Source organism: Eptatretus burgeri, chromosome 7 (assembly GCF_056783735.1).
Source record: "Eptatretus burgeri isolate ZD-2024b chromosome 7, Ebu_testis_v1, whole genome shotgun sequence".
In the NCBI taxonomy this organism is placed as follows: Eukaryota; Metazoa; Chordata; class Myxini; order Myxiniformes; family Myxinidae; genus Eptatretus; species Eptatretus burgeri.
Genome location: NC_140967.1, coordinates 1,149,949 through 1,163,933, shown reverse-complemented (window position 1 = coordinate 1,163,933; position 13,985 = coordinate 1,149,949). Strand labels below are relative to the sequence as shown.

Below are 13,985 nucleotides of genomic sequence, written 5' to 3'. Positions count from 1 at the left end.
GGCTGGAAGAATGGTGTGGGGAGGAAGGTTTTACATATAAGAAGCAGTGGGAATCATTTAGGGGCCAAAGGGGGTGTTTCTGGAATGATGGCCGCATGTTTAATAGAAAGGGGGCAGCAAGGTTTGCAGTGGGAATTGAGGAAGGAATTGAGGCTTTTTTTCGGTCAGCAGAGGGTGGGGAAGGTATGAAGGAAGTAATTGATGATGTAATTGTGATGAGTAAGGCCAGGAAAGAAAATAGAATTTCTGGAAGGGAAAAGTAAAACATATTCTATACCAATGCCAGGAGTTTAAATAATAAGATGAAGAGCTTGAAGCCAACGTGAATAGCGAGGAGTACGCTCTCGTTGCAGTGAGTGAGACATGGTTTAAGGAGGAGAGGAACTGGAGGACAGGATTAGAAGGCTACAAGGAGTATCGGTGTGATCGGAAGGAGAGAATAGGAGGAGGAGTAGCAATCTGGGGAAAGGACAGCATTGTATCAAGCAAAAGAGGTGACATTAAGGAAGGAATAAATGTTGATGATTCTGTGTGGGTAGAGATTAGAGATTGTAAAAACAGTAAGATACTGGTAGGATGCTTTTATAGGGCTCCGGGTGTGAAGGAAGAGGAGGAAGGAGGAGTACATGAATAATTCAAAAGGGCATGTGGTAAGGGAAGAGTATTGATAATGGGGGATTTTAACTTGCCAGGAATAGATTGGATCCAGGAATAGGGAAAAGGAAGAGCGGATGAGGATTTCCTCATTTTATTCCAAGATTGCTTTTTAACCCAGTTTGTAGATAAGCCCATGAGGGGGAGTATAGTGTTAGACCTCCTTTTAAATAACAATCCCAATATGTGGAGGAGGTGGAGGTCGGGTAGCATTTAGGAGCAAGTGACCATAACATCGTCTGTGCAAAAATTCTGTTAAAGGTTAGAGTTCAGGATAGTAGAGTAAGGCTATTAGATTTCAGGAAGGCAAACTTTGAGGGTATGAGGAGAGAGTTGGGTGATATAGATTGGGAGACTCAAACAACAGGGCAATCAGCATCAGAGAAATGGAAAAACTTCAAGGACCAAATGTGTAGAGTGCAGAGCAAGTACATTCCAATGAGGTGTAAAACTAGAAACAGAAAGGGACCAGGGTGGTTGAGCAGTGAGATCAGGAACACAATTAAGGAGAAGCAGAAGGATTTATTTGGTTTAAAATAACATAGTGTAGCAGCATAGCAAACCTGTTGTGCATTTTGTGATACAAGTACCAAATTTGGCACAAATGTACATTAATATGTTGCAAATATTTTCAGATATTGGGCCACTTGAAATTCTCTCTTTATGTCCGCCATATTGGATTTCAAAATGGCCGCCACTTGAAATCTACATTTGCTTTATCTCTGGACGTAATGCAGCTATTGACTTGATTCTGGTATCTAAATGTATGTTTTTGGGGGCAAAGAATCCAATGGTACCATTTTCAACTTAATATTATCTATCACAGTCTGTTATATAATTTTATTTGGAGATTATCTCGGCAAATATTGGATTCAACACAATACTTTGAAAAGAATGTCTTAGTTCTGTAAATGTCTGAGGTATAATACTGACATGCTACATGGTCTAGTATTTGAGGCTAGGTGTACTGGTATCTGAGGCTAGGTATATACCGGTACTGAAGTTACGTGTACATAAACAGTGTCATGTTAACAAGTTCAGCATTGCCATAAGTACATGTATGTTGTTGACTCATCGTCATGTGCAGTCCCCTTCACACACACAGAGGGCTGTGCACTGAAGGGCAGCCTTTTTGCACTTGCAGCGCCTCACACACCCTTTCTTGCACTTACAAGAAACCAGCTCAATGCAGCTGTGAGCTGCCTCAGTTAGCCTGGTCCAGTAAGGTGTGTACTGTTCTTCTCCAGTCCTTGACCAACCCCAGTTGGTTGGTGGAGGGAGCTCTGGTGCTGGCAGCAGTATCTGACCCCACACATGTCCACCTTGATACACTGCCCTCTTGACATGTTCCTCCAGAGCTGCCTTCGTTGGAGGGATGAGCTGCACATTGTTCTTCCTTGCGAAGAGTTTCCTCCTGGCCTTGTCAATGTCTGTGCATTTGCTGGTTTGATCATACAACAGGATCACGAACCTCTCGTTGATGCGCATTGCATCGTCTGGTATGTCACGGCAGAGGACGACAGCAGCAGCATCGCCTCAGTGAGTTCTGGCAGTACCGTCCAGACTGCCCATGCAGTCTTCTTGCCATGTCGATGAAAACTCGACACAGTGTCGCATCCAGTTAGAGCGTGGAACATTGGCAGTGCACGAGCCTTCTCTCGTCCCAATCCAGCTGCTATTTCGTGTGTTGCTAGGTATTATATCGGAAACTCTGGCCTGTTCCGAATGCCAGCCACAGTTTGTCTTCTGGTTGCAACTCCTGTGCCAGGGACACTGCCAGCACCACAACATCGGTGTCTACAGTCCGGATGAGTATTGCATGGTGTCCATCCTGGATTGCGTGAGATGCATGCAGCAACATCCGACTGTCAGCTTCTTCATGGTTACATGGGGCGAGTGAGGTCAGATCTGGCAGTAGTGGCTTGCTGAGCACTGCCTCTCCATCAGTAATGACGAGTTGCTTGTCCTCCTGGTCAAACCATTCCATGAGAGCTGCTGAGAGGAACCTGAACAGCTCGGTCTTGTTGCTGTCCACTCGTAGGAAGTTCTGCCAATTTCCTGGTATGGCTGCGGCAGCCACCACATGTCTCCGCACACCTTGTCCCCGCTTTGCACGTGTACTACCTTTCAGTGAATCAGCAAGGTAAGTATCCCAGACCAGATCCAGGCGTGACACTGTTTGCAGCTTCGTGGACATATATGGGATGAAGATCTGTTGTGCATACTCTTCAAAGGTCTTTGATACAGCCGGCTTCAGCATCTGGACGATAGCTGCTCCATCAAGCACAATACAGGTCGTGATAGGAGTCTCTGTCTTTGCGTCGGAGACTTCTTCCAAGCATGTGAGGAGCTCACTCTTGGTACCAGTGCAGAGGCTTCCACCATCAGACAATGCAGGAGGACATGCCTGATTCTCGTGACAAAAGAACTCCTCAAGGTTTCCATCCCTCGTCTGGCAGCCAATGTACAGGCGTGCGAAGAGTTCACGGTCATTCTTGATGGAGGCGAGCTGTTGCTGACCTATGCTCTGGCTTCTTGGAGTGGAAATGCTGAACACCTTCAGCTTGTTACGAGGAATGGGTGCGTCCACTGCCTTTGTTCTGTCCAACAGACACTCTCTGGTGAAAGCCTCGAACTGCTCTTGGCCAATCCTCTTGGCATTCATCACGGTCTCCACAGCAGCAGGATCTGCGATCTCCTTTGTGTCCAGTTTGACTACATCCTGACTCTCCTCCTCGAATGGGTTGCCCATCTCCTCTATGACACCGATGAGAGAGCGAACATCTTTCACAAATGAGGCCTGTACACTTGGCGTCTGATCATGATGACGTGTGTCTGCTGTTTGCCGTCTCCAGTGTTGGTTCCCATCCTGGAATTCTTCGATCACCCTGGCAACTTCTGGTCCCGCAACCATCCAGCGACGTAGGGCACTCGGGTTGTCAGTGAGCCCAACTGCTCCACTGTCTCCTTTTGCAAGTGCAAAAAGGCTGCCCTTCAGTGCACAGCCCTCTGTGTGTGTGAAGGGGACTGCACATGACGATGAGTCAACAACATACATGTACTTGTGGCAATGCTGAAGTTGTGAACACGACACCGTTTATGTACACGTATCTTCAGTACCAGTATATACCTAGCCTCAGATACCAGTACACCTAGCCTCAAATACTAGACCATGTAGCATGTCAGTATTATACCTCAGACATTTACAGAACTAAGACATTCTTTTCAAAGTATTGTGTTGAATCCAATATTTGCCGAGATAATTTCCAAATAAAATTATATAACAGACTGTGATAGATAATATTAAGTTGAAAATGGTACCATTGGATTCCTTGCCCCCAAAAACATACATTTAGATTCCAGAATCAAGTCAATAGCTGCATTACGTCCAGAGATAAACAAATGTAGATTTCAAGTGGCGGCCATTTTGAAATCCAATATGGCGGACATATAGAGAGAATTTCAAGTGGCCCAATATCTGAAAATGTTCGCAACATATTAATGTACATTTGTGCAAAATTTGGTGCTTGTATAACAAAATGCACAATTCTTTTGAATATTTGGGCTAAGCCGCCCCACTAACAGGACTGGAGTGAGATTTATATCAATATCGGAGTAAACAGAGGAAAGTTAATAAAATAACTCGACAAGCCAAAAGAGAGTATGAGAAGGACATGGCTAAGAATATTAAACATAATCGCAAGGCTTTCTTTAAGTATATCGGGGAAAAGAACAGGTTCGGACCAGTGTGGGGCCATTGAGGAATAGCACCGGGAGTGATGAAGGTGAGATGGCAGGCTTATTAAACATGTATATTTCTTCAACTTTTACACAAGAACAGTCAGGAGAATTGCCAATAACTGAGAGTATCTATCAAGGAGGTGAGGAAGGGCTCTTCCAGAAGATCCAGGTTGGAGTGGAGGAAGTAAAGGAACAGCTCGGTAATCAAAGATTAGATAAGGCTCCGGGTCCAGATAATATGCACCCGAGAGTATTGAGAGAGGTGGCTGAGCAGGTAAGCGAGATGTTAACGGATATTTTCAATGGCTCACTGGAGTCAGGACAGGTACCGGAGGATTGGAGAGTAGTGAATGTCACACCATTATTTAATTAAGGGTCCAGAGAAGAATTGGGAAACTGTAGACCTGTTAGCTTGACTTCAGTTGTGGGGAAGGTGTTGGAGACATTAATTGAGGACCAGATGAGGAACCATTTAAATAAATACAAACTAATTAAAGGAAGTCAGCATGGGTTTACCAAAGGTAGTTCCTGTTTCACAAATCTTTTAGAGTTCTATGAAGCAGTTTCTAATTGGGTGGATGAGGGAAAGGCAGTTGACATAGTATATCTAGACGTTAAGAAGGCATTTGATTAGGTACCACATCGGAGGTTGTTAGCCAAAGTGAGGGCTTGTGGAGTGGCTGGTCAGGTAGCTAATTGGATTGCAAACTGGCTTTGTGATCAGAAGCAAAGAGTGGCTGTGAGTGGGAGGATGTCTTGCTGGGAGGATGCAAGTAGTGGGTACCTCAGGGATCAGTACTCGGACCATTACTATTCATGATTTACATCAATGATATGCATAGTGGGGTGAAGAGTAAGCTTTCCAAATTTGCAAATGACACAAAGCATTTTCTTCTGTTGATCTTTTGTTGATAAATGAGTGTGGTGTTGATGTGGCATAGCATGATGGGATGAATGGCCTCCACCTGTGTCTGATTTCTTTGTGTGTTTATTGATCACGACAGAAGCCGTCATTCATTATGTTATCTGTGTGCCAAGTCTGAACAATACCGGTAAATGCATATCTGAGTAATAGTTCACAACGTATTCAACATCGGTTTTTTATTTTTTTTACAACGAAAGTGGCCTTTGCCTACCTCACACAAAAGTAACTTTACTACTTTCGAATCACAACAGTATCTGATCCCTTTTTAGGCAGCTCCATTATGTTATTCTAAATCATCAATTTTTAAAACAAGAAACACCTGCTTCCTTTGGGGGCAGCCTGGGGAGGAGGGAGGGCAAATATATTTTGGGCCATGGCTAATAATCCCGTCTGCAGCAGGGATCAGTGAACCACTTGTGCTGTGACACATGTACAGGAAAATCTGAAAGTCTTTCTATCCCCCGATTAGGGGAGAGGGGAGGGGGGAGATTTATATTTTTGTACTGATGACCTGACCCCTGGGTACGAACAACACATGTGCGAAATTTGGTGGAGACCAAGTTTATTTATTCTTCTCATAGACGTAGACGTATGCACACCAACACATACACACGATTAAATATTGTAGGATAAATGCTGAAAAAAACAACAATAAAAAAGGGCTATTGGTGCAGCATCCCGAGCAATATTTCTTCAAAAGTTTTGTTTTTGGTTTACAAGCTTCAGGCTCATGTAAGAGCGAGGAGACAGAATAGGTAATGGACCAACAATGGATCAGTGGGACTGACAGCAAATGGATGTAACAAGCATTGGGATCAATGAAGAGAGATACGGAGAGATACAGAGGGCGAGAGAGGGTTAGAGAGTGAGGGCGAGAGAGGGTTAGAGAGTGAGGGCGAGAGAGGGTTAGAGAGTGAGGGCGAGAGAGGGTTAGAGAGTGAGGGCGAGAGAGGGTTAGAGAGTGAGGGCGAGAGAGGGTTAGAGAGTGAGGGCGAGAGAGGGTTAGAGAGTGAGGGCGAGAGAGGGTTAGAGAGTGAGGGCGAGAGAGGGTTAGAGAGTGAGGGCGAGAGAGGGTTAGAGAGTGAGGGCGAGAGAGGGTTAGAGAGTGAGGGCGAGAGAGGGTTCGAGAGTGAGGGCGAGAGAGGGTTCGAGAGTGAGGGCGAGAGAGGGTTCGAGAGTGAGGGCGAGAGAGGGTTAGAGAGTGAGGGCGAGAGAGGGTTAGAGAGTGAGGGCGAGAGAGGGTTAGAGAGTGAGGGCGAGAGAGGGTTAGAGAGTGAGGGCGAGAGAGGGTTAGAGAGTGAGGGCGAGAGAGGGTTAGAGAGTGAGGGCGAGAGAGGGTTAGAGAGTGAGGGCGAGAGAGGGTTAGAGAGTGAGGGCGAGAGAGGGTTAGAGAGTGAGGGCGAGAGAGGGTTAGAGAGTGAGGGCGAGAGAGGGTTAGAGAGTGAGGGCGAGAGAGGGTTAGAGAGTGAGGGCGAGAGAGGGTTAGAGAGTGAGGGCGAGAGAGGGTTAGAGAGTGAGGGCGAGAGAGGGTTAGAGAGTGAGGGCGAGAGAGGGTTAGAGAGTGAGGGCGAGAGAGGGTTAGAGAGTGAGGGCGAGAGAGGGTTAGAGAGTGAGGGCGAGAGAGGGTTAGAGAGTGAGGGCGAGAGAGGGTTAGAGAGTGAGGGCGAGAGAGGGTTAGAGAGTGAGGGCGAGAGAGGGTTAGAGAGTGAGGGCGAGAGAGGGTTAGAGAGTGAGGGCGAGAGAGGGTTAGAGAGTGAGGGCGAGAGAGGGTTAGAGAGTGAGGGCGAGAGAGGGTTAGAGAGTGAGGGCGAGAGAGCGTTAGAGAGTGAGGGCGAGAGAGGGTTAGAGAGTGAGGGCGAGAGAGGGTTAGAGAGTGAGGGTTGGGTGAGAGACAGTGAGAGACGGTGAGAGAGAGTGAGAGAGAGTGAGAGACGGTGAGAGACGGTGAGAGAGGGTGAGAGAGGGTGAGAGAGGGTGAGAGAGGGTGAGAGAGGGTGAGAGAGGGTGAGAGAGGGTGAGACAGGGTGAGACAGGGTGAGACAGGGTGAGACAGGGTGAGACAGGGTGAGACAGGGTGAGACAGGGTGAGACAGGGTGAGACAGGGTGAGACAGGGTGAGACAGGGTGAGACAGGGTGAGAGAGTGAGAGAGGGTGAGAGAGTGTGAGAGAGGGTGAGAGAGTGGTGAGGTTGAGGGTGAGAGAGTGGTGAGGTTGAGGGTGAGAGAGGGTGAGAAAGGGTGAGAGAGTGTGAGAGAGGGTGGGAGAGTGAGAGAGAGTGAGAGAGAGTGAGAGAGAGTGAGAGAGAGTGAGAGGGAGTGAGAGAGAGTGAGAGGGTGAGAGAGAGTGAGAGTGTGAGAGAGGGTGAGAGAGTGAGAGAGGGTGAGAGAGAGTGAGAGAGAGTGAGAGAGAGAGTGAGGGAGGGTGAGAGAGAGAGAGAGGGTGAGAGAGAGAGAGGGTGAGAGAGAGAGAGGGTGAGAGAGTGTGAGAGCGTGTGAGAGAGGGTGAGAGCGTGTGAGAGAGGGTGAGAGAGGGTGAGAGAGAGTGAGGGAGGGTGAGAGAGAGTGAGGGAGGGTGAGAGAGAGTGAGGGAGGGTGAGAGTGAGAGAGGGTGAGAGTGAGAGAGGGTGAGAGAGAGTGAGAGAGGGTGAGAGAGTGAGAGAGGGTGAGAGAGAGTGAGGGAGGGTGAGAGAGTGAGAGAGGGTGAGAGAGTGAGAGAGAGTGAGAGAGAGGGTGAGAGTGAGTGAGAGTGAGGGTGAGAGAGTGAGAGAGAGAGAGTGAGAGAGAGTGTGAGACAGTGAGAGAGAGTGTGAGACAGAGAGTGAGAGAGAGCGAGAGAGAGAGTGAGAGAGAGCGAGAGAGAGTGAGAGAGCGCGAGAGAGCGTGAGAGCGCGAGAGAGCGTGAGAGAGAGTGAGAGAGCGTGAGAGAGAGTGAGACAGTGAGAGAGAGTGAGAGAGAGTGAGAGAGAGTGAGAGAGAGTGAGAGAGAGTGAGAGAGAGTGAGAGAGAGTGAGAGACAGTGAGAGAGAGTGAGAGAGAGTGAGAGAGAGTGAGAGAGAGTGAGAGAGTGAGAGAGAGTGAGAGAGAGTGAGAGAGAGTGAGAGAGAGTGAGAGAGAGTGAGAGAGAGTGAGAGAGAGTGAGAGAGTGTGAGAGAGTGTGAGAGAGTGTGAGAGAGTGTGAGAGAGTGTGAGAGAGTGTGAGAGAGTGTGAGAGAGTGTGAGAGAGTGTGAGAGAGTGTGAGAGAGTGTGAGAGAGTGTGAGAGAGTGTGAGAGAGTGTGAGAGAGTGTGAGAGAGTGTGAGTGTGAGAGAGGGTGAGAGAGGGTGAGAGAGGGTGAGGGAGGGTGAGGGAGGGTGAGGGAGTGTGAGAGAGTGTGAGAGAGTGTGAGAGAGTGTGAGAGAGTGTGAGAGAGTGTGAGAGAGTGAGAGAGAGTGAGAGAGTGAGAGAGTGTGAGAGAGTGTGAGAGAGATAGAGATAGAGATAGAGATAGAGATAGAGATAGAGATAGAGATAGAGATAGAGAGATGCAATAAAAGATCACAGGTGTGGATGGAGGATTGGAGTATAACCCAAGGTGGTGATGTACTGCAATCTCGAAGCTTTGATGGAATGAGTGGGATCAAGTAGACCGAGGTCGGGGGTTCCATACACAATAGAAGGGGATCAAAGGCATGAAAATAAATCGTGAACCGATATTTTTGGAGATTTACAAGGTGGGTTTGAAATAAGCATTTTCAAACAACAACTGGAATACATATAGAAAGCAACCCAACATCCAGAGAAACCCTTCATCACAGGAGTAAGACAGGAGAATGGGAATGGGATGAGCACACAGCACAGTCCAACCTGCCGTAAGCCGTTTTCACATTGTACGAGGCTGCCGAGTTGAGGATGGGTAGACCGAGTTGCTTGTAAATTTGTTTCCAGACAGAGCCGCTCTCAATCTGCACACATCCAAACAATCAAAGTTTCATCCAATCAGGATCTTACCCAAGGAAATCAAAATAGATTCAGTTGAGAACATCAACAGATGCAACAATCGTCTTCAAGGCTTTCAGTTGCATAATAATTTCTTAAGATCAATGGCACAACTGTAAGAGGAAATACAGAACACGAACAATTCAACAGAAAAACAAGAGTTCACCACAATTTTTTATGGCCCACAGGTATACAAAATAATTCAAAAGGGAGTACACTTGAATGGACCACAGGAACTGTCTCCCCACCAACCAACTGACTGAATGACTGATCACTACCCACAAACCAAAGTCGAGCCATATCCAAAATGTCTTCCACATTCCATTAATAGGGTGGTGTTGCATTTTGTACTTTCTACATATAGATATGCAAACTCGTGTGGGAGCTAATCAACAGAGGGTGGGAAAGTTCAAACACTGCCCGATGATCTACGGGAAGAGGGAGACGGACGCAAAAACATTGCAGATGAGTGGTAGAAAAGAAATTCCACATAATCCACTGAGGGTGTTAACTGGAGTCGGAGAGAGCAGGGTAGGTATGATCCTGGAACAGCCCATGTGTCCAGATTATTGAATAAGAATGCTCCAGGTCGTCAAACTAACACTTACAGTGGTTTAAATCACCTTTTCTTTATTTAAAACACTCCAAATGCATCGGAAAAAAAAAAAAACCATTCCTTTTCCACAAAAAGCACACGTCCCACCAGACCGGAAAGAGCCACCATCGCTCACTTGCAGCAGAGATGACACGACACATGGGTGGAGCACAAATACGCATGAAGAAAAATATAAATATGCATAAGACAAAACAAGAATATGCATGAGGCAAGACATGGGCGGAACATAAATCTTCATGAGGCAAGACATGGGCGGAACATAAATATTGAACTTCCACTTCGCGAAACGTGATGAAACATGGTGTTCCCAATAAACGTTCATGCTTGGTAGCCAATACAGGTATGGAATGAAACTCTAGATCGTTAACCAACTCCACAGCAGGCAAAGTGGGTTTAATGGGTAGTTTGGAATCCCAGAGACATCTTGGAAGGTCTCGGAACATTTTCTCTACTCACGCACATGGAAACAATGGAACATTTGCTCAACGTAGACCATGATGGGGATGGGTTCCTGTCTGAAGTGTACAAATATCCCGAGGAGGCTATTGACGAGGTCTGGACCACGAAGTACCTTATTTAGTAGCATAAGTACCTTATTTAGTGAGACATCATGACAGGTAGCACCTGCTGTCAAGCACCACATGAATATTTTCAGGTTTGCATGGATGGAAAACAGCAAAATGAGGAAAATGTCATCGTGGTCCTTTTGCCTCTGTTCCTGGTTCAAGATACTCAGCATGTCCTTTGACAAAATAGTTTAGCCATGAAGTCCACATGCAGCTGTTTAAGGGCTGGTTTCTTATCCAGAAGCTTGCAAAGGAACTTCAAGCAGTTGATTGCAAGGGATCATTTGTCTGGGAGTTTTACATAGTCTCTGAAGGGTAATGGAGCCACCCAATTGCCACTGTCGTTCTTGATGAATCAGTCCTCCATGATTGCAAGAAAACGGTTGTCCATGGAGCGACCCAGCTCACCATTCCTTGTTCGCCGATAGACGTCACTGCCAACTCCACTGTCACATGCTTTGTGGTTGCAGGATCTCCCGAAGAGCTGACCTGAAGGTACGTGATCATGTGGCAGGATGACATCCTTGATGGTGACACGATTCGGGCATGGCAAGCATGGTCTTCCATTGTCGAGAATGTGGGTATGATAGGCATCCACTCGCTCAGGGCTATGGATGCCGTCCAGACATACATTGCAAATTATAAACCATCCAAGGTCCATACGCTGTGCATTAGGTAGTCCATTGAGATTCTCTGACCTTTAGCGGCTGAGGTGAATCTCATCCAATTAGCATAACAGCAAGATGGTTGCTTCTCGGTCAGGTTCGGGAAATTTCAGTGATAGAACATATATGTGAGTGGAGCCTTGCAACCTCCGGTGTTGGAATTACGAGGAATAGCATTACACTCGGTTAGCTCCTGTAACGGCAGGTGGACGATTCCATCGAAAGATTCGATGACTAGATTCCTGACATGCCTACCACTGGCTGCCATAGTTCCAAAGAGGTTTTGAATTCATCGGGGGCTAGATTATTTGGCACGTTGAAGTAGTCAGCGTTTGCTGTGGCCCAGAGACCGATTTGACTGGTCATCCAACACAGCACGAGTTTTCAGAACATTTTCAGGATTACCAGCAATGAATACATTCACAAGCCAGATTTGGAACACCACCTTCCTCTGCATCCCCAAATTCCACAAATGCCCGTACACCTGTTAATCACCAAGGGTCACTCCTCGCCATGCTTTTGAAGCCCATCCGACACTCTCAGGGTTTGAAGGGTCCTGATAAATTTCCCACCTGCCGGTCTGTCGAGGGTAGCACAACTGGCATCATGAAGTGCTGAACAATGACAGGTGCTGTCACAGTGAGAACAACGTAGTTTTACTTGACACTTCTTGGCTGAATGGTTCGTTGATAGAGCACATCTGGTACACGTATTTTCTATTGGTTAAGGATGAGTCTGGATTGCAATGTTTTTTCTTTGAATATTCTACAACGTGCAAGAGGATGTTTGGTTCTATGAATGGGGCAGAATTGTTAGAGATCTTCCATTCAACGACGAGTGTGCTGATTTTCAGAAAGCGACATGACTGCTGCGGTTAGTTGCTCAACAATCTGTGGCAGCAATTCACCCGTGACCTCGGTCTTACTTACTCTGACGTATGGACGAGTGTCACAAATGAAGGCACACATTCTCTTCTTTGTAGTGAGTGGAGCTTTCACCTTAGTAACCAAAGAACGTGATCAGTCTCCATATCCAGAGGAAACCATCAGACTGAGGTCTTTTTGAATCTTTGCAATGTGCCAAATGAAGGATACCAGCATAGAAAATGGCACCAAGGTGATATTGTGGGTTTCTTTATACTTGAAGGCCTTCATCCAATGCGTTGTTCCCAGACCTGACCTGATCATCAGACGACCCCACGAGGTAAGGTGGAAGCTTTGCTGTGATTGGTTTGAGGAATAGAGATACATCCAAAGCTGCAATTCTGGGAAGGGAACCATAATTTTTGGCAGCCTCAATTTCCTCGATAAACTTCTGAAATGTTTTGCGATCATGAGGAGAGACTCGAGACAAAATTTCCAGCTCACTTAGCAATGATTGTGTGACTGCTTCAACACTGCCGAATCTTTCTTGAAAGAGATTCTTGACCTGCTCGAAACCGACATCAGGTTTAGAAATGTAGATTCAATTGAGATGCTCAACGAGTGCTATGGATTCTGAACCATCAACCATATGTTTAACGATGAGGTTAAGCTGTTCATCAGATGCCAGCGGTACTCCTCTGATCATGTTCTGGAAGGCCGCACACCCCATGTCCTGAATTTCTAAAGCTTCTCATCAAAAACAGAAATCCGATTTGAAAGTAAGTTTTGATGAGACAAATAGTTTACAGTCTTGCACGGCAGGCATCACTGTTGGCGGAGCTGGCTTTGTGACCCACGAGCTCATTACGGTGGATGTTAACACAGTGGGGGGGGGGGGGATGTGCAACCATGACACATAGCATTGAAGGACGACGACACGAAGGTTGTGTGTAAGGCATTAGTTGGTGTCTGGTGAGTTTCGTACGACAGACCAGGAGCTGGCATTGTGTTATCCTGAGCAGACAGAACTTGCCTGTTAGACATGTTTGATGTCAACGAGTTCTCCATGGATGCTGGTGTTGCAGTGTTGATAGATGGTGGAATGGGGTCTGCCTGAAATGACACTGGTTCGAGCGACGTAACTGGGTCAAGCACATAGCCGGGTATCTGGTGGATTAACTTCAGTATCGTGTTCAGATCGAATGGATTGTGGCAAAGATGTGACATACCCGAACAACAGCATTCCCACCATTGTCGCAGGTGTAGGTAATGTTGTCAAATCCGCCCCAACATAGCGTTAGACAATGGTTCCAAACGTCACTGATCCACAGCAGCCTCTTCCTCTCACTTCAGCTGTGCGAGATGTATCTGTTGCTGTGTAGCTTTCAATTGTTGCTGCATTCATTGCTGCTTGAGTTTGCATCTGTTGCTGTTTGAATAGCAAGAGCTTTGTCGTATTTGCATCCCATGGCAACTCTGACAGAGGCCTCGGCTGCTTCTGCTTTGGCCTTGGACAAGAACGAAGACCTGGAAGAGTTGGACTAAACCCGGGAGCTAGTGACAGACCGCATATAAAGTGAGCTCGACAGTGTGGCTCTTCTTCCTCCGAGGGACGAGACGAGCGTGGTCAGGTTTTTACCATCCTGGAACGACTCATGTGTCCAGATTCTTGAATAAAGAATGCTACAGGCAGTCTAACCAACACTTGCAGAGGTTTAAATTACTATTCCTTATTTAAAACATTCCAAGTGCGCTGATAAAAAAAAAATTAACGTGTCTTTTCCACAAAAAAAAAAACGTCCCACCAGACTGGGAAGAGCCACCCTCGCCCGACTGCAGCGGAGATGACGTAACACATGGGCGTTGCATAAATATGCATGATGCAAGACATGGGTGGAGCATGAATATACTGTTACGAATTTGCGCCCGCCAGCGTGCGAACGACCGCGTCGAACCAATAGCGGTCGCTTCGCCCACTGA

General features: G+C 46.8%; 1 protein-coding gene across 12 annotated transcripts in view; it reads right to left on the bottom strand.

Annotated features, from left to right (window-relative positions):
- The window catches only part of ARID4A (AT-rich interaction domain 4A), a 126,835-nt gene that overhangs the window by 46,362 nt on the left and 66,488 nt on the right, over positions 1-13,985 (bottom strand). For all 12 annotated transcript variants that reach the window (XM_085887202.1, XM_085887206.1, XM_085887209.1 and 9 more), the window contains one exon: positions 9,164-9,261. In XM_085887202.1, coding sequence (XP_085743328.1) covers positions 9,164-9,261 — 98 coding nt within the window. The remainder of the gene's footprint in view (positions 1-9,163; positions 9,262-13,985) is intronic.